The sequence below is a fragment of the Acanthisitta chloris genome, unplaced genomic scaffold (assembly GCF_000695815.1).
Source record: "Acanthisitta chloris isolate BGI_N310 unplaced genomic scaffold, ASM69581v1 scaffold16779, whole genome shotgun sequence".
NCBI lineage: Eukaryota > Metazoa > Chordata > Aves > Passeriformes > Acanthisittidae > Acanthisitta > Acanthisitta chloris.
This window is the reverse complement of record NW_008689980.1, coordinates 56,499-81,524: the sequence shown is the minus strand read 5'-3', so window position 1 is coordinate 81,524 and position 25,026 is coordinate 56,499. Positions and strand designations below refer to the sequence as shown.

The 25,026-nt window shown below is 40.2% G+C and overlaps 1 protein-coding gene across 1 annotated transcript in view; it reads left to right on the top strand.

Annotated features, from left to right (window-relative positions):
• ADCY5 (adenylate cyclase 5) overlaps positions 1-25,026 on the top strand; it is a gene marked incomplete at its 5' end in the record, with an annotated part of 210,414 nt that overhangs the window by 156,868 nt on the left and 28,520 nt on the right. The window contains 4 exon segments of the mRNA XM_009081649.1: positions 1,290-1,448; positions 1,649-1,790; positions 11,067-11,207; positions 24,290-24,312. Coding sequence (XP_009079897.1) covers positions 1,290-1,448; positions 1,649-1,790; positions 11,067-11,207; positions 24,290-24,312 — 465 coding nt within the window.

The following is a 25,026-nucleotide window of genomic DNA, read 5'->3' as shown; positions in this document are numbered from 1 at the left end:
TCCCAAGTGTCATGGCTGGAGCTCTTTCAGTTTGTAAGCCTGTGTCACCTTACCCATATCAGTTTCCTTTTCCTGCTTGAGAATCTCTGCTGCTTGTTAATAAAAATAATGAATGTCAGTTCAGTGAGTAGATAGTGAAACATAAGATAGGGATCATAAGGGGAAAGGAACTCTAAGAGCAAAGGAGCTGTTTCAACAAGAAGTCATCTTGGTCAGTGTTTTAAGGGGCATATTGCACCATATTGTGATGAGTGAACTAGAATCCAGAATTGGCCTATCTTTAATCATACAATTTCATTAACAACTAAAGCATAAATATTAGAACCGTGTTGTTGTTAGGAAGTTTGGAAGACTTACCTGCCCAGGTGATGTTATTTAGAAAGGACTAGATGAATCTGCAAACTTGATTGGAATCTGAGAAGTATAAAGTACAATTTCATGCTGCAATGAAAGGACTGTGGTATGGGATGTAGGTGAATTTGCCTGGACATTCTGGGAATGATGTGATCAGCAATAACGAGAAGCAAGAGTTGTTCTGATGGCCTCATCAAGACTTTCCTCTACCCACATTTTCCATGTGAACAGATCTTAAAGTTAACTTTTGCCCTAAAAGAGCAAAACCCACGAAGTATTCCAGCGGTCATCTTGGGAGTAAGCTGAGCATCCAAAACCTCATTAAAATCAGAGCTTGAGTATTTGTAGCTGCCTGCTTGGAGTGACTGCAATAGATGTGGTTCTCTGGTTTTGCTGCTCTGACTGCAGCTGTAAGGCCTGTTTGAGCTTTCCAGCTTCAGTGGGGTATTTCACACACATATCATATTTCATCTGTGGAAGAGTTGATGCTTGGTGCCATACAGACAAATTAAGATCTTTGAAATAATTTCCTTTTTCTCTTTGCAACATGCTATTACTCTTAATGAGGCTGAGTGCTGGCAGGTTATGTCCAGCTTTGGTATGGAAATCAGAGATTAGCACTTTATTCCTTTTACTGCCCTAAAGTTAAATTTTTTATGACTTCTCATCTTGACCATGCATTCAGCATACATGGATTTACTCCAAGAGCTCCCCTTTCTAATTAATGCTCTTCTTGGCCAGCCCAGCCATCCAAGAGCAGTACAGCTCATCTGGGTTCGTTCTGTTGTCCTGTTGATGCGGATGAGCAGCACCATGTGCATGTGTGAATAATTTATGGGTCATTATGGATTTTTGTGTTCTGGATGCAAGTTTGTGCTGCTGACTACAACCATGCAGTTGTTAGTGATGTCCCTTTTCCCCCCTATCTTTTTCAGGCTAGTCCGGGAGGTTACAGGCGTAAATGTCAACATGAGGGTTGGAATCCACAGTGGGAGAGTTCACTGTGGGGTCTTGGGCCTCAGGAAGTGGCAGTTTGACGTGTGGTCCAACGACGTTACGTTAGCCAACCACATGGAAGCAGGGGGCAAAGCTGGGTAAGTTGCTTCATCAAAGCTGTTGTGTTTATCCATGGAATTCCCATACCAGATCTGTGAGATTAGTGGCGTGGCTCAATAAATTGGGGTTTATTGCTTGTTTGCTCCAGTACATGGAACCTGTCCCTGACAGGACATGGCTTTTTAGGTGATAACTTTTCAGAGCCTACAAATCTAGCTTGTCTTTTGTCTCGTTCAAGGCGCATCCACATAACGAAAGCAACCCTGAACTATCTCAATGGAGACTACGAGGTGGAGCTGGGCTTCGGAGGGGAGCGCAACGCTTATCTGAAGGAGCACAGCATTGAGACCTTCTTGATTGTACGGTGCAGCCAGAAACGGGTAAGACTAAGCAAACTAATGCAGGTTTAGGTAGTTTTAATAACTAGGTGGTCTCTGACACACCAAAGCAGGGTGAACACCAGCCTTTATAGATGACTCAGTTGACCTTCAGTGACAAAAATTCCTATTTCTCACTCTCACCTTCCAGAACTTTTATGTGCGTAGAAGGGAGTAGCCACCATCAATATAAGGTTTCTGCATCAAGTGCTTTCTGGTTCTCTCACTTGTTTTCAAAATCATGTTGCAGAATGTTAATATAGAGACGTATTTTGTGCAAGTACTTAATAGATTGAAACCACAAAGGTCTCTTCTCTGTGAGATTACAGAGGTGATTTTGCCCACCTGCTCACCAGATAGCTGTGAACACAAAGATTAGAGCAGTTCCTATCATTGCTTTTCAGCCTGTTTCTGAAGATGCAAAACTCTGGCCCACTCTAATGATGGATGATCACCATGACAGTTGCATGAGATCATACCTACTGCTATGACACGGGTCAGGCTGCACAAAATAAGGCTGTTATGGTATTAGTGACTTGAATATGAATCAAGTCAAACTCAAGTGGACTTCAGCCAATATATCCTGATTTTGTGACACTGCCAATAATAGATGTTATCACTAGTTTGTATTCTTTTTTAAAACAGTACACTGTAATACTAGAAAAGGACCTTTTTGGTTATCTAGTTGAGCCTAGCCAATAACATGTCTCTAAATAATTTCTGCTCTAGACACTATTTTGCTATTCACAGTATGGACAAGCATATAGAGATTGACCTGAATTGAAAATAATTTCTAATTTTTTCAAATCTAAAGCAAATTAAAGCCTCCCACAGCTGCAAATATGACTGCCACGAGATTAAATTAATTAGTGTTTGTGACATGTTCCAATAGTATGGTTGATTTGAATAGCTAACACCTATACAGAAATACTTTGCTACTATTGCCTCATTTCCTGAGAGAATGGAAGCCTCAAATCTCCTTAATGGATATTGTGTAAAAAATCTCAAAGAAAATCCCTTATCATCTGCTAAAGAGAGAAGCTGATGCTTTGGTTTCTATCTGCTCATAAGATAAATCTCATTAACAATTGTCAGTCTTCAAAAGAGGATTAGAACTTGCAGTGCAAGATTATTGTTTCCTGAGCATCACTGCCTGTCAGTGGGCCAGCTGATGTATATACCTAAATCACTTCTTTGCTGGGCAGATTTAAGAACATAAGCCAAAATACCCTTATGATCAGGCCCTGTATCCTGGGGTGGAGAACCTATATTGACTTCTTAAATCATGCAGTCACCTAGTTGTTTGCATGTTCTTGTGGAGAACTGGAGGTTTCTCTGGAGAGAAGAGGAAAGCATAAGATCTCAGGGCTCTGCTGCTTGTAGGCGAAAACCTCAAAAACAGAGACTTCAGGGCAGTTGGGACTTGACTTCATTTTTTAACATGGGGCTGTATTTTGAGTAGGAGACTGAACAGAGGGTCAGGAGAGATGTGGATTCCATTCCAGACATAGATTTTGAGGAACCTGCATCTTCATGTCTTGATTTTCCATGGTAAAATAAAATGGGCCATTCTGACTCATTCTTTCACTGCTTTATATGTATTTATTGCATCTCTGTTACATAGCATAGCCCTTAGCTGAAGTCTCTAAGCACTACTGTAATGCTGCTGTAACATGCTGCATCCCAGAGTAGCTAACAACTGGCCTATGTAATTGTTGGTTCAAACTGAAGCATAAGGAATCTACGACCCAAAGTCATGGATATTACATGTTTAGAGTTTCAGGGACTTCTGGTTTGTCTATACTGCTGAAAGTTCCGTGCTCCCATACCTGTTTTTTATCTCTTTGTGAATAGTTTCACAGAACTATAGAAAGGCTTGGATTGGAAGGGACCTTAAAGACCATCTTGTTCCACCCCCTCTGCCATGGGTAGGGACACCTTCCCCTAGACCAGGTTGCTCAGTCCCATCCAACCTCCACTTCCAGGGTTGAGGCAACCACCATTACTCTGGGTAACCTGTGCTAGCGTTTAAAGTTCTCTCTCTGTTCAAAACCTCATTTTCACATGATGTGAAGATCAGAAGTGAGAAAATCTTTCTCCCATAGTCTTCTCAGTCAGTCTTGAGCATTTTGCCTAATGCCAGGCAAAGTTCTAGTACTTCACTTTTTCCTTTCATTTTTGCTTGATTTTAATGATGTCTTGTGATGTATTTAGCCAAGTTTTGAGTTCAGGCTGTTCCAGTAATGGCCATAAAATGTTCACCTAACTTAGTAGTGCGTTCCTGTGAGTCACATCTGGGTTCTTGCTGTCCTCACACACAAGGCACAGGATTTGCACTGACCTGAGAGCAGATGCATAGCTGACCCAAGTAAGTGCCTGAGCTATTCCTCAGTTCACACAAGCAGACTCGAATTATCTGAATACCGTCAGTCCCACAGCCAACAAAACCCAACAATACCATGAGTTACAATGAATATATAAAATGTAATGGTATCTGTTCCATACACTTTCTGCTTACTGTTGCCATGGAGAGCCATAACTTTGAATTTTCTTTTTTTGTTTGTTTGACTTTTTCATCGTGTGAATGCCATTTCTTGGGCACAGAGTAAATAGGAGGAATGTTTAACTAATATTTTTGTTCCAGGAACTCAAACTAGCTTCTTCTTTGAAAATAATTTTTTTTCTTTTGTATTTTTAAGACTGCTGTTAACTGGAATATATTCAGTGGAGTTTGAGGGAGGGAAAGCTAGATTCTGTTTACTCAGTCTTTACATAATATCCCGAGAGCTTAGTCCTTGTTTTCTGTCTGGTACACAGAAGAGTTGCTTTCTATTAAAAGAGAATAAAAATAAGTTTCAAAATCCAGTCTGTTTAGGTTTCTCTCTTCTCACCTCTACCTCCAGATCTGCTTTCACCTTTCTCTTTGCCCTGTCCTGTGATTCTGATGCTCTTGTGGGTGAGCACTTGCCTGTGAGGAAGATACCCCAGAGCAGTGTAGGAGTGACTACTATTAGTGTTATGTTCCCCTAGATAAAAGTTTTCATGTTTCCTTTAAAAAGCTTAGATCCAAAGCTCCAAATTTGTTTTCCTTGTGTTTGCTTTCAATTCCTTAAGCTACACTTTTGTTAATTGACTGTGTGAGATACAAAAGGTGCCCTGCATTTCAATGTAATGTGAATTACACTTATGACTCCTTGTCATAAAATTTACCTTTTGCAAAGTTGCATTATCTCGGTCTGCTATTTATTCTGTGATGAACTAATGTGATTCCTGATAATGAAGTGAAGTTTCTGACTGTGATCTCTAAGGGTCTGATCCTACATTTTGTACACTTGAATATCTCAGGTCTCATTTCTACAATGTTAGTGCTCAAATGTTGGGTGCTAATACCCCTTTTCATCTTATCTGTCAAACAGCACCTCTGCTTCTGTCCTTAGCCAAGTCTGCCATTGCTCAGTTGCTGCCAGATGAGCTAAGAAAAAAAACAAACAAAATCTGCCCTGAGAGTAATAATCATAGAACTGTAGAATCAGCCTGATTGGAGGAGACCTCAAAGATCATCGAGTCCAACCCTACAGTCATCACTAGACCATGGCACTAAGTGCCACATCCAGTCATGTCTGGAGATGAGATAATTGAGTAACTCTACTAGTGACTTTCATCCAGACTAACACTTGCTCATTCAAAACCATCTCCTGCCATTTGACTAGAAACCAGCTCTTTGCCCAACTTCATACTGCCTGACTGTCTCAGCCATTAGTCTCCAACTCAGCACTCTGTCAAATGCTCAATGAGAAAAACAAAGCCAGTGAGAGCTACTGTATATTTTCTGTTTAAAAAACTTGGATGCTTTCAAGGCTGTTATTCCAAGCCCAACATTTGCTGCTCTACAAGTTCTGTGTCATGATCCCTGACTAAATAATGATTAAAATATCTGTTACCAGAACTGAAATTGCAGCTGGCAGTTTTCCCCAGATCTGGGATGAAGTTTGTCCTTCTGACTTCAGCACATCACACTTAAGGTTTGCTTCCAGACGTGGTTTAGTGGGACTTGGCAGTGCTACATTTTTACAGTTGGACTTGATGATCCTAAAGGTTTTCTGCAACCTAAATGATTCTATGATACTATGCTTTGCATTTATAATGCTGTGCTTATGAGCCTTCTTCCCTTTTGCCTCTACTGTGGCAGTAGTTACTGCATGGAGAGAAATAATCTGTTTCTTGAGTTCTAGAGTAATGAATTTTAAATTTCTGTTATCCTTGCATGGTACAGGGTGACTTAGGGTGACTTCTGTCTTTATTCAGTAATTTTCACATTCATTTGGATATCTGTTTCTAATGGAGCTAATACCTTAGCATGGAAGAAATACAGGAATTCTCCAAGAAGATCTTTGCCTTTCCTCCATTACTCACTTTGCATCTTCATTCTTCATCTGAAAATCTATGTTTCCAGATAAACAGCAAATTATCAGCTAAAATTACTGAAGCTGCTGCCCAGATCTTTAGTAATTCCCAAACCTAACCCTGAGGTATTACAATGGACTACACAGCATTACTCAGGACAATGTGTTTACCCTTCTACAGAGTGGTTTTGCTTTATTCTAGTTACACCTTTTTTTTTTCAGTTTACCCTGCAGACTGTAGTGTTCCTAACACACAACTCTGGTCCTGCATCTTCACAGCCTTTTGATCTGCCTGTCTGAATTTTCTTGAAAACGTCTGTCCCAGTCATTACTACTATCCTTTCACATCCCTGCTATTCTTACAGTACTCAATTCAATTACTGTTGTCATATCCAGCAGTCCCAGTTCTTGTTCTGCCCAAGGATTTAGGGTTTGTACAGGTGCAATGTCACTTGGTGGTTGTTGGCAACTTTTCTGCCTTCTTTGAGATCAGGTGCTGCCCTAGTTTGCAGAACCATCACACTACTCTTCCCAGCACTTCTAATCATAGGTAAACACTTTTCTCTGATAAGGGTGGAAAAGTACATGTTTGGAGGAGTGGGAAACAGACCTTAAGGATTTTAACAGTGCATTAGGTTTACAGGTAGTTTTAGTGTCCTCAGCATTGTCAGAAGTCTGGAGAAATGCTTTGCTTTGAACACAAGGAGAAACAAAATGTGCCTGTCAACAGCTGAGCAATACTGCTGACCAAACACACTGTGCTGAGTGCACAAAGTCCGCAAAGGGAAAAATGTTTGTTTATTCCTAATGTCTTTCAATTGCATTAAACATGGGTGTTTCTTTTAACAATAGCAGGTACACAACAGTTTCAGAAGGGATTGTTGATGGTGGCCTTAAAACAGCTCAACAAAACTTTGGCTGTAACTCCTAGAAAAACAATTCTCATTCTTTTCTAAATAACGTCCTGGAACTCCATCCAGCTGAAGAAACAAAATGGTCCTTTAAATGTTGAGCTTGTGACTCTCCTAAAACACAATCAATCTAATGTGATGATTCCTCCATTTAACACATTTAATCACAGCTCGGCAGGGTTCCACTCATCCAGATTTATGAAGGCAATAGTTTGGAGCATGTAGCACTGCAAGAAATATCATTCATATGTCAAGAGGACTTCAAGAGAATTTATAGAATAATATGTAGCTGAATCTGAAAATGGCTGATCCATGCTCAGATTTCACTGCTTTGTTGCACTGATAGTGATCGTTATGTTGGAAAATCCTGTCATGCACTAAAGAAGTTACAGCATTCATGATTCAATTGATAAGTATAAGAAAATCCTAGGTATTTCTGCAGTTTTTCTATAACATTACTGTAGCTCAGTGTGTGGGAACTGGTGGTGGGAACACAATCAAACCTCTGGGAATAAGATTTACAGTCTCTTTGTGAGTCCAGATTTGAAAAGTTCCCACAAGAGCTTTCTGGAGTTTAGCCACTTAAAATCTGAAAAACTCATTGCTGTCAGAAACTTTTGCACCTGCTTATGTTGTTGGTAGTACCTGTAATGAGTAGGGCTAAAACATATCACCACTTCTCTTTATTTATTCTTCTTTCTGGTCTTTTTATGCCTTAGGCAGCCCTATGTGCAAGTTGTCCTCATGCTGTCACTTAGCCAGGAAGAAACAGAGGAGACATCCTCATAAATTCCTGCAGAGAAGCTGTGACCCTTCTAATTCTTCATTTTTAGAGTTTGTTATTATCATCAGCCGCTGAACAAGTGATTTTGCAGAAAATAAATTAGCTCAACTTTTTATAACCTCAGGTTTAAATTTTTTTAATAAGTGTTGATGTTAACAAACTCCTATTGTTCAAGATAATCTGCTAACATATTATGTAATGTGGGAATGCAAAATGCACTGTGCTTGTATATGTCTGTTTTAATCTGATTGGAAGTATTGCTGAAACATAGCTCACAATCTAGTGGAAACTTCCTACAAGGGCAGGAGGAAATACTGCCAGAGTTTGTGCAGCCATGGAAGATTTAAGGTGCCTGACCTCATGGTTAGAAATCGTCTCAGAAGTATATTTACCCATTTGTCCTGCCCTTACCTCAACCTAGTTGTGTCAATAAGCATGTATGTGGTCTTTTATTTCCTTCAAATTCTTCAAGTGATGCTTCAGACTCAGCAGCACTAGCAGCAGGTACAAGGATCACTCACTGGCTGAGAGGGGTAGTATGTCTTTGTGGATTTTGGCATTAAGGCTTTTCTCAGATTCTAACCACTCTAACTTTTATCATCTGTTGGTGTATAGGCATTTGTAAAGTAACCAATATACTCAGCTTTTATGGGTCCCCAGATTAATTTCAACATCTGGATTTTTTGATTCCTTCACTAAGTTGGAGTAAAATGGATTGACAGTAACTTTGATTATTGAAAATTATTTATATTTGCTTGGAGATAATGAAACTATTTCCTGCCAGTTTTCTGGTATCACATCGTAGAAGAAAGAAGCATAACTATGAAAAAGATTGCATAACTAAAAAAAAAAAAAAAAACACAAAAAAGTGCTACAAATGATGGCAGAGACTGTAGCAAGCAGTGACTTTTGAAGAAATAGAACCTAAACTCAACTCAGATCTGGACATCAGCATTACATCACATGAATGTATTTTTAGAAACATTTAAAAGATGTCTCTCCTGGAGGTTATCCAGTGGCTCTGTCATGATTGCTCATGTGAAAGTCAGCTAGTGCCAAGTGGTGGAGTTTTAAGCTCCTGCAGATGAAACAGTGGTGGGTTCAATGTGGGAAGAGGTGATGTGGGAGGCACTTGCTGTCCTGGGGACATGCAATGTGGGAGCACTCATGGTTCTCCCCAGCAAACATCCTGAGGAGCTGACAGCTCCCTTAGGTTTGCTCCCACAGATTTTCCTTGTGAACCTACACTTGTCATCCTGGCTGGGTGGGAGATCATCTTTGCTAGCAGCCCAGGGCTGCAGTGATTACTGCTCCTTGTTGTCACGGGGCCAGTTGGGTGCCTGGTACAGAGCTCCTGTCACATGTGGCACCGTGTCCCAGCTAGTGTCCATGGAGCTTGCAGCTCTACATTCCCAGGAACGTTTGCTGCCAGTGTGGTGAGCTGTGGTCTCATGGGAAATGTTGTCATTGTAGCTGTCTCTTCTTTGCAAGAAAAGAGAAGATGATTTCCCATGCTTGTCAATCAGGCAGCTTTCCCCAGCACTGAGTTTTAGCAACCCTTTTAAAATTTCTTTTAAAAAAACTAATTTAAGGCAGCAGAGCACTTGACATTTAACTCTCTGGTTACCATGGAAATAACACAGGTATTTTGCAAACTCCTGAGAGGTACAAGTTACAGTGAATAGTGGGGAATCAAAATAAATAGGTAGGGAATGCAGACTCCAGGCAAGAAAAGATGCAGACCTGCTTGTATTGTGCCAAAATTCTAGAATTGAAAGCAACTGATGCTTTCTTTTTAAATAACTCAGTTGTCTGAACACTTTCTGAAATCCAAAATTAACTATGTCTAGTTTTTTCTGTAATTTCATGGTAGCCGCAATTGTCTTGAAAAAGTTTAATCTCTCAAGTAATAAACAGCCAAGTTGGAGCTATCCCTACCTTCCAAATTGTCAAGCTATCCAGTGTTTGTCTCTTTTAAGCAGGGATAGAATAATGGTGGGATAGAATAATTTGGTGAGACACTGGCACAGGTTGCCCAGGGAGGTAGCGGATGCCCCAACCCTGGCAGTGTTCAAAGCCAGGTTGGATGAGGCCTTGAACTGTAAGGTCCATTCCAGCCCCTAAAATTCTATGATTCTATGAATTGCCACCCCTGAGTGGCACTTCTGAGTGCCTTCTGAGTCAGTCCAGGTAACTCACACAGTCCTCACTGAGCCAGTCTGCAGTGCAGCCCTTGCTAGAGAAGATTCAAGGGGTTTATCTTGTGCATTAAACTCCCATCTTTCTGCAGAACACATTCCATGTGGGAACCTGCCTGTCTTTTTGGATAGACAGTATATTCAAAATAAGGTACTAATCTGCCTGTTTTTTAGCCTGAATGAAACCTGTCTGACAGATCCTGTGCAAACTTTGCAGTAAGCCCTTATAGCCAGATTCAAAATGAGCTCTAATAAAAAAATCAAAGACTTTGTCCAAACTTCAGGAATAGTTAGTGCCAATGATAAAATCTGAAGCTAGCATTAGGGTGGAGGAGTCCATTTTGTCACACTCTGAAATTCTATTACCTTTAATAGATACAAAGTTGTTTGCAAGATTTGCGTGTTTTCCTTAGCATGTCTGGGAATGTGCTCTTGCAAGTGTGGAAAACTATTAGCTTGCACCTATGGAGAAAGGTGTCCTTTATTCCCATAACTTCAAGGAGCTTCAAGGCTCTTGTTCTTCCACCAGATCACTCTGTGTGTAATTTCTCCTCCAGACTTTACAGGTCTTTTGTTCTTTGAGGACCCTCTATGTTGTATCTCAGCTTGGAGCTGCAATTTTCTATTTGAAGTTATTCCGTTTGATTCAGTTTATTAATAAATAAAGTGAATGTTTCCATTTTGGAATGCTCCCTGTGTTTACACAAGTTATGGTGGTTATTCAGAACAACTAAAGGAGTAAAGTGGTGGGCACCACTTAGGGGCAAGTGTTCTAAAAATTGAGGAGAAGAAAAAAGGACTGGTGGACAGAAGAAAAAGAAATGGTGGACTTGAACTGCTTCTGATCAGTGACCACTTCATAAAGTTCAAGGTGCAAAGCCAACTTTTGGAGTGAGAGATCAGAAGTGAGAGATGCTTGGAGAATGACTACCATGGTGATGTTTCAAAATACATTCTGCATTTCTCTCTTGTTTGTATTTCAGAAAGACGAGAAAGCCACAATAGCCAAGATGAACCGTCAGCGTGCTAACTCCATCAGCCACAATGCTCCACACTGGGGCGTTGATCGGCCCTTTTATAACCACCTCGGAGGTCACCAGGTCTCCAAGGAGATGAAGAGAATGGTAATGCTTTGCTTTATGGACATTAATTTATTTTCTCCTTAATACAGCATTATATATCCCTCCTGCTTTGTCTGAAGGTTTTTACGGCCCTGAGGGCGTTTTCCGAACGGGGGTGGTAAATTCTCCTTTGACTCCAGAAATAACAATAATTGGTACATCTGGAGGTGAGTGATTGTGAGATGAGGCACAAGGTTGTTTGAGAGGGGAAGGGAGGCTGAATGGCACAAAGAAGGCTCTTTTGTCTGGCTTGTCCCACGTTCTGAAAACTCATCCAGGCTGTGTGAGAAGACATGATTATCTGCAAAAATTGCTCAGTAACCCAAGCATTCAGCAGCAGCTGACATATATTTCTACTAGCTCATTACAGACTTCAGTACCTGCAAAGGTTTCTTGCTTGCATTGTCACAGCCAGATGCTGCTCTCCATCTCTGAGCTACATGCCCATGTATAATCATGGGTCCCCAGGAATCATGCTGCTGTGTTTAACTCTCAAGAATACATTCTTAAGTACATGGATTAATTGGCCTAAGGTAGCAGTCGTCTTCATTTCTTGCCCATACCTTTCAGTCTTTCTAAATTAAAATGAACAAGAGCTAGTTACCAGTGCAATTGGACTGAGAGCACTTTTATGGCTTATTTTGCATAAAGCTGAGGATGATATCTTTGTTTCCTGCAGTGAAGATTAAGAAGATAGTTTCTATTAGAATGGCTATTTTTAATAACAATACAAATATTTAGCACTGCTCTAACTGCATGCATGATCAGATTGCTTTATAACCTTATTAATGCTGCTTTGACCCTTTATGCACAGTCAAAAGTGTGTCTTTGTTGCTCATTTTGTCGTCCATAGTCAAAGTTCTGCTCCAGGTCATCAAAGCCTTAAAGGATTCAAGGAACATTTTAACATGAGGTTCAATCCCACAGCTTAAAAATTTAGGCATAGCTATAAGCAACTGCATATAGTGTCTTCTAATGAGAAATGCTGGCACATTTATTAATAGTTGGTGCTAATATTATTCAATCATAGTATTATTTAACAGTGCTAAACTGAATTTCTTAATCTCCATAGTAATGTTTCTTTCATTTCTCAGAACTCCAAATGAGGGTTTGTGGCATGAGCATACAGATAGTGGAGCTGTGCATTTTTTTATGTGGGCTTTTCAATAGGGTGTGCTCAATAGGCATGGCATTATTAGAAGAGACTAATCACACTAGCACATAATCATAATTATAAGTTTCTTTGAATAGCTTTTAAGGGGTACTTGCAGCCTCCTGTTCAGAAACAAGGTGTAAGCATGCCAAATGGTATTATGCTTCTTGGTGTTAATTACAGTTTGCCATGTCTAGCTGGTTGTTCAGTTGGAAAAACATAATTATTTATTGAAATACCAAGCTGAGTCCTAAAATCTTCACTGCCCCTCACTTGTAGGAGGAAAGACTTACCTTCTTTCTTTTTCCCTTATCTTGAACCTTTTCCCTGTAATGCTATTTACCTTTTTGAAAATTCAGCAGTTCAGAAAATCTCTTCCACTCAATCTGCTTCTGTACTGCCTCTTGTATTAAGCTCTTTTTTTGAGAAGCTGATGTTGCATGCATCAGGCTGTTTCTTGAAAACCAATTTAAATCTGATTCAGATGTATTATTTTCAGCTAGACTTTTAGTTGTTCTTGGGGACTATTTTTTTAAAATCCGTTATTTACAGTATTTCCCACTGCTTTATGTTTGAGATGCATTAGTGAAAATGAAAACATGCTGCTCCCCGTGGCCTAGAGACCATTTTAATATCTGCTAAATGGACATTTTATTGATTAGATCATATGAACAATTTCCCCATCTCCAGTCTGAACTCTCCCTGTGCTAACTTCTCATTTAAATATGCATTTCTTTGTACCAGCCAGCTTTGCACAGTGCTCTGTAATCCCTAACATTGTGTTACATGGATGCTGTGTGTGCTTAATGCATGCAGAGTGCATGCTGGCTGCAAATTGCCTGCTTAGGAATACAAAATACAGAGAGACAGAAGGGGAGCAGAACTACAAAGGCTTTTATCGGTGCTCCTCTGGGATGACATGTCATTGATCTTGGTAAGCTGCACCAGCTTTCAAACCTCCTGAAAATGTGCTCTTTGTTCCACATCACCCACCTTTTCCCCAGACCTCTTGCACGTAATTACATGTAGTCTTTTTTCTTGGGAGCTATGCACATGTAAGGTTGGATTAGTCAAAGTAATATGCCAAAGGCAGACAGTGCAGCATTGCCTTTCTCTTGAAAACCTGAAGCTCTTTCACCCTGTCATTTCCAAGCAGGTATTTATAAGGGTAATTGTGAGATAGTCCTCAGGCAGGAGCCAGGTAATATCACAGCAGTGTGCAGGTACATTATATTGATATGTAGATATGAATACATTTAATATGGATGGTTAGAAAGGGCATGGTTTTTGTCACAAATGTAAAACATTTTGCATTATGAGGACAACCATATTTCCAGAAAAAAACAGAGAGAGGTTTTCTTGTGGCTCTACTTACAATTCCCTGAAAGAGAACATTAAAGTTCCCTGAATTGCATTTTTGGGAAGCAACTGTTATATTTAATAGAAAACAGAATGATTTTGGCCATTTTTCTTTCCTGTGAATGCTGGCTCTGGTAGCTGTCTCTATTCTTAGGATATATTAGCAGTAGTCCTAGATAAGACAGATTAGTATTAAAGGTAGCCATATAGTATTTTTTTTCTCCTCCTACTCCTTTTTTGTCACAGCGTTTTGACACAGCCGTGTCTGGACACATCAGCAGTGCATCCAGTGGGGTTTGTGTGGGAGGACAGCCTGGACAGTGGCATGGGGAGAGGTCTTTGGGCCCTGCTTCCCTCCATGTTGTGGCTTAGAGCTTAACCTCCACTGGGTTAAGAAGATTTTCTATGATGTTTCTAGGCTGAGTTTTTCCTTGGACACACAGGAACTTATTCAGGCACTTGCACACATGTGTCTATGCAGCAGTAATCTAAAATGGGCTGGAGAACTGGAGTTACTTTCCTACTCCTGTCCTGACTCACTGGGGCCCAAGTCAGCTGGGATTGCAACTGTGTCAGCTCATCCCATCCTGCCCAGCAGCTCTTCCATCTCCCTCGTGCACTGTTCTGCTTTCCAGACCATCCCAAATATTTTTTCCCTTTCCACTGCTTAGCAGAGGCCTTTCTTGCCATGCAGAGCCACAAGGGAGGCAGGATACATCAATGTTGCCCATTGCTGACCTTGACCCTCACTAGCTGCCAGTGGAGAAAGCCAGTCCTGGGGACTGTGCTGAGCTGTACTGCCAGGGATCAGTGGCTGCCCCTAAAGGACTGGTAAATTTGCAGCAGAGGAAGTTCAGATACAAATGCCCTGGGAGGGCAAAGAGCCTTGCTCTGAGCTGGCAGCCTCTGCTGGAGCCCTGGCCCTGGGAGCCTGTGCTGTTTTAGAGGGTGATGCTGCCAGCATGGAGAGGGTCAAGGGCTGCCTTACTCCCCCTGGATGGGGAGAGGAGCCTGCACAGGATCAACTTCCCGGCTGTATACAGGGTATGAACAGAGCCAGAGCATAGCAGAAGAGCAACAGAGCTGCTTTCTATTTTTATTGCTTTTTACAACTTGTTTTCTTGTTTCCTAAACAAAAGCAATCAGTCCAGGACCAGTGACTCTCTCTGGAAGTGCAGATTTTTGTGCTGTTCATTCCCTCAAGTCTCCATACACTAGCCATGTCTTCCCCACTGTCTCTCTGGTCCAGTTTTTAATTGCAAAAGGGTAAAAAATAAATGGACTTGAAAGCATTTGAGGGTACAGGTATATTTATAGCTATAACAATATTTATACACCACTGAGAAATACTTTGCTTTTCCCAGTATATATTTCAGAGTGCTTTTATAAATATTGATGGATTTTAGACTTCTGGAAATAATGCTCATGTCTCGGTTTTCATCAGCAAAACAAAACTGCTATTAAAGAAAAAACAATTTGGGGATTGTAGTTGACTGTAAATTGAAAGAGGTTTATTGTAAACAGCAATAAAAAGGCAAATGTTGATACCTTACAAAATTGCAGGGCTGTTCTAGATGACAAATGATTCAGTTGTATCTTTTACCCTCCTCAGCATTGTTAAGTTTGTATCTGGAAAACCACATCCAGTTTGGGATTGCAATCCTTTAGGACAATGTGGATGGATTGGAGATAGTCCAGTGGAGAAAACTACAAATTAGCAGTTTCAACAGTGTGACCTGTGAAGAAGTGTCAAAGTATTGGGTTTACTTAGTCTAGAAGGAAGAAGACTGATTAGAACCAACAGTCTTCAAACACAGGAAGGTTTGCAAGGAGCAAAAGTAATAAGTCATTCTCCATGACTGTAAAGGGTAGGATTAAAAATAATCATCCTAATTTGATGAAAGGAAGATGTCAGTTAAGTAAAAACTTGGATGCAAGGATCAGGCTGTATAAAAATCTTGTGGAATTCCTGATTTTCCTGAACAGATTTAAAGTATTTTATTCAGGGGTTTTCAGTCTGGAGGGGCAGCACAAAATCCTCTGCAAAAATAAGAGCAATAACATTACAAAGTCTGTATTAGGAGAATGTATAGGGAATAAAAACTATGAGCATATTATGAAAGGGATAGATAGATAGATAGATAGATAGATAGATAGATAGATAGATAGATAGATGATAGAAAGATTTCAATCTAGGCTTCACAGAGCTTTGTGGCATCGGTCTCCCCATTTGTACAGGAGCCAGCTGTACCCACAATATTTCTGGCAGATATTTGTCCAGCCCTTGTTTAACGACCTCAAAAGACAGAAATCTCACAGTTTTGCTGGACAACCTTTTCAACAGTTTAATGATTTTTCTTGATGCTTTGCTTTGCATTCCCTCACTTCAGTTTTAAACCATAGTGCTGCATCAGCTATTCACAGCAGACGGTTTAATTTGCTCTTCTTTACAATTATCTTCTCTTTTCAAAAATCTTCTCTTATTTGAAGGCTGTTACCATGTGTCTGCATAGCTCTGATTCCTTCATCGAGTTTGTTCCCTAATTGGTGCTTTCCAGTCTGGTGGTTGCTCTTTTCCCCCCTGAGCACTTGCCATTTCATTGATAAGAGTGCTGAACCCAGTGCTGAACCCAGCACTCATACTAAAACTTTATTAGTGCTGAATACAGAATATGTTGGTCATTTTGAGGTCTTTTAACCAGACTTGACAGAGCCTGATGTTGTCTGGCTTCCAAAAATATAAGAAAGCATTAATTGTATCATGAGATCTACTCAGCTATGGGGAGTCCTCTTAAGGCTGCCACAGAGCTATGATATTTATTTTACACTGGCTGGTATAATGGAGAAGCTCAGCTTGTTCCACTGATGCATGCTTTGGGGAAGGTTTGCTTCAGAAACAAGTACCTCTGGATTGTTACAATCAAATCTGAGCTGAGTGGCAAATGGAATTACTGAGCCCAGTTGTAGATGCCTGGCAGATTTCCTTTTATTTTTTCAGCTGCTGGAAAAGTTTAACATTAGGAAGTTTAGAAACAGAAGGAGGAAACCCTGAAGATTGCAGTACTGATTTCAGTCTGACCATGCTTCTGTCATGTCACACAAATTTTGTGTGATGTTGCTTTTAGTTACAAAGTAAAAACTGAAAAAAATTAATAGAGATTATATATGTGGAGGAAATATTACTCCATGCAGATGTTAAAGACATGAGGCAAGGTTATAAAGATGGATCCTGTCTGGTGCAATAAAAACAAGCTCTTCTTTCAGGTAGGCACTGTTTGATCACTTATGGTACTGCACAGAGCTCTGCACAGTCCCCTACATGATATTTGATAGCTTGGTGTTTACTTTCTAATGGAACAACACTCATCTACAAGCCTGGTCATTCAACCATAAAATGTAAATCATTGTCCTATTCCCCTGTCCTAAATCAAACCATTCTTTGCATGTTGCATTGTAAATACACCTCACTCCCTTCCTTTATGTCTTCAAGTTGCCCTTACAATAGATCTTGTTACTTGGAAATCAAAATTGGGGAACAGGTGCATCAGAGGAACAGATGCTGTAGCTGGTTCTTTGCCAATTCCACTGCTCAAACATCAGAAATTAGAAAATTTAAAATAAAACTCAGTAGGGCAAGTTTTCCTCAGCCAATAGTGCAGCCCTATCAAAGAGAAGTGGATTTGAGTCCATGAATTAGGCACTGAGGGTTCACCCTCCTTCTAAAGGTTTCATTTAACTGCAGGTCACCATTATCCTCTTTTCCAGCAATCATCTGCTAAATCTGGTAATTGCAGCACTGACGTCAGCGAAGCTGGACAGGGGCACCCAATGGAGAAGAATTTGACCCACTATTTTTTTGCTGCTATTGTAGTAATCAAGCTCATAATCAAGCAGCGAGAAACCCTCGAGCAAACCTTTCTGCTGCAATCTGCACATATTGCTATAGCCCTGGGAGGAAATTGTTAGTCTAAGCTGGGTTTTATAGAGCCAATTTGGTTTTGCTAGCTCACAAACAGCAAGAGGAGGAATCTTGTCCTGGAATTACACTGTGTGAGTGCTTTGGTGCTTACCTGGAAAGAGGGTTTGTCTGATTCCATGTTCTGTGTGATCTCATATAAATTCTAGTTGCTTCTAGTTGATCAGGGTTTGCAATCACCCTTGATTAAGATCATTAAGAGAGGGTAAGAGACAGAAGTATGCAATAGCAGATCTGCAGCTGCTTTGTGAACCTAGGTGGTGTTTGATAGTTATTCAGAAGTATTGCACTGATAATTTTTCCAACATTTGGTACTCTTCTTAGAGTAAATCATACTCATATGAATTGAGACACTACTAGGAGGTGTCAGACTGGTTCTGAGTGGGACTAAATGAAACCTACAGAAATAAAGATTCAGTTCCCCTTGATTCACAGAAACATTTCCTCTGATGTTCATGGCAGTGTTGCACAGGTGGAGTTGTGGCACTTACCAGAATGATTTCCAAAGCTTCCTAAACCAGACTTTAATGTCAAAAGGATGCAGCTCAGCAGGTTTGGATCTGGTCTTCAGAGAGGGTGAGCAGCTCTGGCCAGTGCCAGTGGGCAATTTCAATTAAGGCTGGTTAGGTTGGATTCATTCTGTCTGCATCTGATTAGAAGGCTATTTGACAGTTTCTGGAGAAGTGTGTTGTGTTTAGCATTGTTTGGAGTGTAGAGATGGAAGAGCAGAGACTGTGGAGCCAGGAACTGATTCAAATAATTTCTAGGACTACTTATTTTTAGGTCTGTTTTGCAAGCTCTGGTAACTGTTCACAAGTGAGCACAGAACCACAAACCATTTCACTTGAAAATGTGACCTTTGAACTGGAGAAATTTGGATCCAGATTTCACAGAAAACTGGGAAGTGTGAGCCACCTGCGCTTCCCAGAGGTGTGAGGTCAGAGGTTAATTAAAAGTAAGGTGGGGAAAACCTATTTCAACCAAAGCAGCCACTTGTGTTCTTTAGATTTAAATCTGATGAACCCGATAAATTCGTTGCATTGGTCAGGTCCAGTTTGCCAGCTGAGGGCTGTCTACAAAATCATTCTGAGTTGAACAAAGTGGAGAATTTCACCATCTGTGAGCAGTGCAGTGGAATGAAAGTATATTTATCAAGTGGGGTGGGCTGCAGAAAGGGAGCACTTCAGCTTTCCTTTTCAGAGCTCATTAGTCTGTGTTCCAGCTATAGCAGACACACTCATCATTTAATCTATTTCATAAACTGGTTTTCTGCCAGTTTGTTGTTCTGCACTTAGATGCTTGTTAAATATCTTTCCTATCAGGCTTAGTATTTTCTGTGCCAGTTCTTTCTGGCCTCTGGTACAGAAATTGTGTTATTTCTGGCTTGAGTGCTTTGAAGTCCTTCAGGTTTGTTTCTGCTTTTACACCTGACAGCATCTATCTTTGTAGTCTTGTCTTTTTTACTACAGGGACCAAGCAGAATGTACAACACTGCTGAAAACAGATGTGAATAATTAGTTTTGTGGTGGGCCCAAACCGGGTTTGTTTTTTTACCCACATCCACTCTTAGCCTGTCACCCTCCCTTTCTGTTTTCCATGGTCACTGCCTCTGTGAAGCACCTTTGCTTTACAAGTTGACCTGAGCTCTTACAAAGCTGATTTTGTCCCTAAGTCCAAAGTTATTTCTATTTCTGCTTTAACATCATATAAGTTCAATTTTGACTTTATTCCAGAGACAAAAAAAGGGCAAGAAAAATTAGTTTCTTTGTCATTTTTACTCTTTCTATCTTTGCTGGAGTTGGGCACTAAGTTTTTAAGGTAGAATCCACGCTTCCCACCCACATTGCCATTAAGAAGGTCGTAGAGCTCATCAGCCCCTCTACTGTCTTATTTTTGGAGTTAAATGGAAAGTTAAAAGGATATAAAGTCTATTCCACTTTTCTTTGCATATTTACAGTATGTTAATAATTGCAGCTAATGTTCTCGAAGTTAGAATTATTATTTCTAATCGTTCTTGATTTGGAGTATTATGGTATAGCAGTCAGCTTGTCATGTCTTTGACAAACACTTTATCATTCTATTTAAGGAATCCGTTTTAATCTTCAAAGAAAAGGGCTTAGCTAATTTAGAAGTCAAGCAGAGAGATGGCAGTCATATGAGCTTTTAGCACAATAGATATTCATAAAATAGCCCCCATAAAATAGTAAGCCTTGGGGACAGATGCAGTAATATAACATTCCCTCTTTTTTCCCTCCCGCACATGTCTACTCCCACTGAGGATGTCATTAAAAGTAAGTGCTTGTAGATTCACAGTCACCTGACCTGCCATAAAAAATAAGGGGTTTTTAATAATCTCCTGTAGAAAGGAAGGGCAGAGCCTTTAAGGGAGCTGATTCAGCTGAGTTTGGGTTAATGTTCCTGAAGCCAGAGAGAGGACTGTCTTAGTCTCAGAGCAATTATTAAATGCTATTACCTTTACTTTTGCAATCTGATGGCAGAGTAATACAGTCTCCTGGGGGAAGGAGAAAAACTCCAGTATCAGGGATATTTAAAATGAGACTGAATAAAAAATGCATAAGGTCCTATATGCAGCAGTCCATTAGCAGTGCACTGTGATAAAAACTATCTCATGCCTCATGGTCCCTTCTAGAGGAAAGGAATTTTGACCTTAACAAGGGCTACTTTGTCATCATGATTATGGAGCTATTCTTGAACTCCTGTGAACTCGTATCTGTCTGATTCTTGTAGCCATCACCACTTTTGCCATTTTCATCCCTGCTGACAATTTCCAGCCTTTTCTCCATAGCACCTTAGAAAGCCATTGGCATTGCTTCAGCCTGCTGGGTACAAATCCATAAGCAGTCAAGAGGGGATTTATATACTTCACTCCAGGAATTGGCTGTTTCTTTCCCAACCCTGTTACTCCCTCTCTGCTGAACAACAGGCCCCTCATTTTTATCAGCTTTTTTTCCTCTGTGTGTTCAGATTTCTGTATGTGTGTGTGCAGAAATGCCAATTTTGATATATCTTTGTGCAGCTCCAAACCTGCTCTATCCCCAAACAGGCTGAGTTTGGGTATACCCACCCTGCAGGGTGGGCAGGAAGCACAGACAGGTGACATCAGTGTTACTGGAGAGTGGCTTTATACACATGCTCACATCACAGCCTCCATTTTTTCTCTTTCTTGCTTGAGCTTGGAAATTTGTCTACCAGATGATGAGCGTGTTACTCCTTTAGGAATGAAGGCAAATCCACGTAGACCGTATTTCTGCAGGGTGGATTGTGGTAGTGTTTATCCTGTGTGTAACACAGCTCATTGCAGTCAATATGAGCAGCCCTATACTGAGCTCAAGGGCTTTAACTGGAGCAAAGCATCTGAGTCCTGAAGATACTAAACTATTTGCCAGCTGTGGAGAAGTAAAAAAAAAAAAAAGACCAAGATGTCATTTGTGCCCAAGCCTTGTGCAAGGGGAAGGAAATAATTTAAGTGCAGATTTTTCAATGAAGCCCATGAAATAGGAGGAGGTGAAAACACATTAACCAAAACCCAGGGGGAAATCTTCCTCCCAACCCAAAAGAGGACGAGCAGTGTGACCCTGTGTGTGTGATCATCTCCTCTGCCTAAAAGGCTTCTTGGTATGTGATTGAAACATTGATGCTTTAGTGAGCAGGGAAGAAAATCTCTGGTCACAACCAGATCCTAGAGGTGTATTTCCTCTACATCCTGGCTAAGTCTTTCAGTGCAGATAAGAAAGCTCTCCTGTAGTAAATGACCAGTTTTTAAGAAGCTATGTTTGAGGATATTTTTCCTAAAATAATCCCACAGACCATTCTCCATAACAATTCCATTCTTGGCAATTCTGCTTGAAGAATCTTTCATATGAAATGGGAGCGTTTGAAGTGAATCATTTAATTTGCTTAACTTAAAGAGGTTCCTACTACATTTAATTTTAAGCTGATTCTCTCTAATTAAAGTTCAAGTCACTCTTAAATATTTAGCCTCATTAAATGAAGATCCAGGAAATAAAATGTGATAATCTTTTCCTTTTTTTTGCTTAGTCTGAAATATGCCTTTTTTAGTTTTTAGTTTTGAAACACCAATTTAATTTGAGCTACCAGTATGAATAATTTCCAGAGTTTCAAGTACAATTTAGTATTTTAATTAGAAAAGCTAGATCAATGAATTTTCTATTACTGTAGAGACAGTTTTGCTGAGGGAGAGAAGCAGAGCAGAATCAACATTCATGCTGATCAAGTGATCACCTCTATAAATGATCTATATATACAGCCTATATATTTTTCCACACTTCATAGAATCATAGAATTTTATGGGTTGGAATGGACCTTAGAGATCCTCTAGTCCCAACCCCTGCCCTGGGCAGGGACACCTCCCACCAGAGCAGGTTGCTCAAGGCTCCATCCAGCCTGGCTTTGAACACTGCCAGGGTTGGGGCATCCACTACCTCCCTGGGCAAACTGTGCCAGTGTCTCACCAACCTCACAGGAAAAAGCTTTTTCCTAATAGCTAACCTAAATTTCCCACACTTGAAATGCTGGGGAATTTTTTGAGGATATGCTTGCTGAGGTGTTCCAGTAACTTGACCTAGTTGGCCTGTATCCTCAAACTTGTGCATCTAGAAGACAGGAGTGTGAGAGCTGTGCTCAGTTTCAGCATTTCAGTGGGATGGATAGTTATGCAGCTGTCCTTGAAAATCAGACCATTTTAGGGGACTCTCCCACTGCAGTCCAGTTCCAGTCCAGTTCCCATGTGGCTAAGCTTGAAAATGTGAACTTGATATCTATCTGATAAGCAAGTACTGGCTGTTTTCTCATCGGTTCCCTCTGCTGACTTCTTGGCTGGTAGCTATTCATGTTCAGTTGATTTTCTTTTTTTTTTTTTCCAGCCTAACTGACTATGACACCAGACAAATTAGTGAGCATTTTGTCTCCATGATTAATCCGTGAGCTCTCACTTTTGGCACTTTGTTGTAGGATTGCTTAGAGGATAAATAAATAAATCAATCAGATATTCCTGACAACTGTAAAATAATTCAGCACAAGTAAAAAGCCACGCAACAAAACGTTGAATGATCACTTCATCACTCTTTAGTGTGAAATCAGAAAGTGCATGTGTTTTTTGGCTTGGATAACTGGACATGACAACTTTGAATCAACATTACTATTTCATTCCTCCCATTGGATCTGCTGGTGGTTGTTCATGGGACTGAGAGACTTCCTCTGCCTGAATTTCTGGTGGGTTAGGTTGGAGTTGCCATTTCTATTTACCAGTGTGGCTTTAGCCTGAAATGGAGTATGTAGAAATGGCAATTGCTCTGTCAGTGACTCACAGTCCTGGCTGCTGACCTGAGTGACAAACCCCACTGTTTCCCTGTTGCAAAGCTGATGCTGTTCAGGGACACTGTGTTGGCTTTACTTCTGCCTCTTGCCATGTCACCACATTGCTAACTAGTTGCAAGGGCAAAATCTGTTCTCATTTAGTATCTGGTCAGTGTTTGTTTCTGATGGTGTTGGACAAGGTGGCTGTGGGAAGACTTTTGCCCAAAGATGTTTGCTTTTGTACAGTCAGGATGGATCTCAGTTTGCTGTCCCCAGACTGGCTGCTGCTGCAGGTCCAGCAGCTGCAATATCCTCACATGCTCTGAGCAGTTTTGGCCTGAGGGCTCTGGGAGAAAAACAAAAGCAGTTCTTCCTATCTCCCAGCTACATTTGTTTTGTTTTGGAACACAGGGTACAAACTCTGTGCCTGAGTATTTGACCCTTCTTGTCAAATATACAACTTTTCTTGACTACAGTTAAATTTAAGCCAAGATGTCAGAGGGCAGAATTTGTTTCAGTCCATGCAAAATGACCATTTTGATGCAATTTGGTCTGTGAGGTATGTTAATGCTAAACATACAAACTAATGCCTCCATACATAATTTTCTCTGAGGCCTTCTAGCCACTTAAACTATGGATGACTCATAAATACATACACATAATCAATTCAGGTGGCCCTCAAAGAATGGTGACTATTTGGGGTATTGAAAATATTATTTATTCCTGAAATCTTATTCATGGAAATGTTCTGTGTGTGCATGTGGTGAGGGAGGAGCAATGAGACCCCTGGAGTTATTCAAGAGTTAAAAACCAAAATGCATTCATCACCCTTAGCCAAGCCCTGACATAAAGAGGTGCAATCTTGTTGAATACTATGGTTGACTTGTGTTCTGAGATTTGTTTCAAGTAAAATACATCCTCATTTATAATATCAGTACTATTTATTTCCATTGTATGATTTGTGATGGTGACTGCAAAATAGAAGACACCTGAAATAAAACGTGCCAGCAGTCAGCTGAAGCATTTCCTTTATCTCCATTTCCATGAATTTATTTCTGAAGGCATGTGTTGTTCCAAAACTGCTCTGTCTGCCCCGTGACACGGCTGCACAAAATATTGTTGTGGGTGGGTAAAGCTGTCCATCCACACCTAACAAATGAGCACCCTGAAAACTCCCCTGGGAAATGCTGTTCTCAGGATACTTTGTGTTCTCAAGGTCAGCCTGTTTGCTAACCCTTGTGCCCTTTTCCTTTCTTTCAGGGTTTTGAGGACCCCAAGGACAAGTAAGCAAATTTAATTCTGTCATACATTGTTATGTTTACTCATTTGGGATTTTTTTTCTCATATTTTAAAAAAAAAAAAAAAAAGACAAAAATTGATGCCCAGAAGCCAAGAATAATGCCTGGACTCCCTAGAGGTTTCTCCTGCAGGGACAGCCAGTTGAGGGCACAGGATTGACTGATGTGCATTCAGAGCAGCCACTGCCCTCAAAACATTTATTTGTTTGTGTGGTTCTAACTTGCTTTGGTAATTGAAATGCTTTTGCTGCATTTCCACTCGTTCCAAATATTCTTCACTATTTGTGTTTTTGAAAATATCCCAAGACAAAATCTTCTTGTAAAGTATATCAAAGTGTTGGACATCTCCAATAAGAAAAGTTTATGTATGCAGTGAAATGCATGTTTGGTTTCTGAGTTTATTTGTATATATTTTATATTACTCATTATTGTATATGACTTACTTCTATATATAAAAATGAACTCAGAAGTGATAGCTTGTTTGAAAAAGTGAATTCAAACTTTCATGCTCTAAAATATAGACACACTTAAAGCAGCATTTTCATTTTTTTCATATAGAGCTTTGAAGAAATGGTTAAAATAACAATGTAATGACAGTGGTGTTTTGAAAAATTGCCTTTGGAGGAAAAAAACCCCAAATGTGTGTACTTTTTAACTTTAATGACTGGATATAACCAAAGCATTTCATGTACTGAAGGT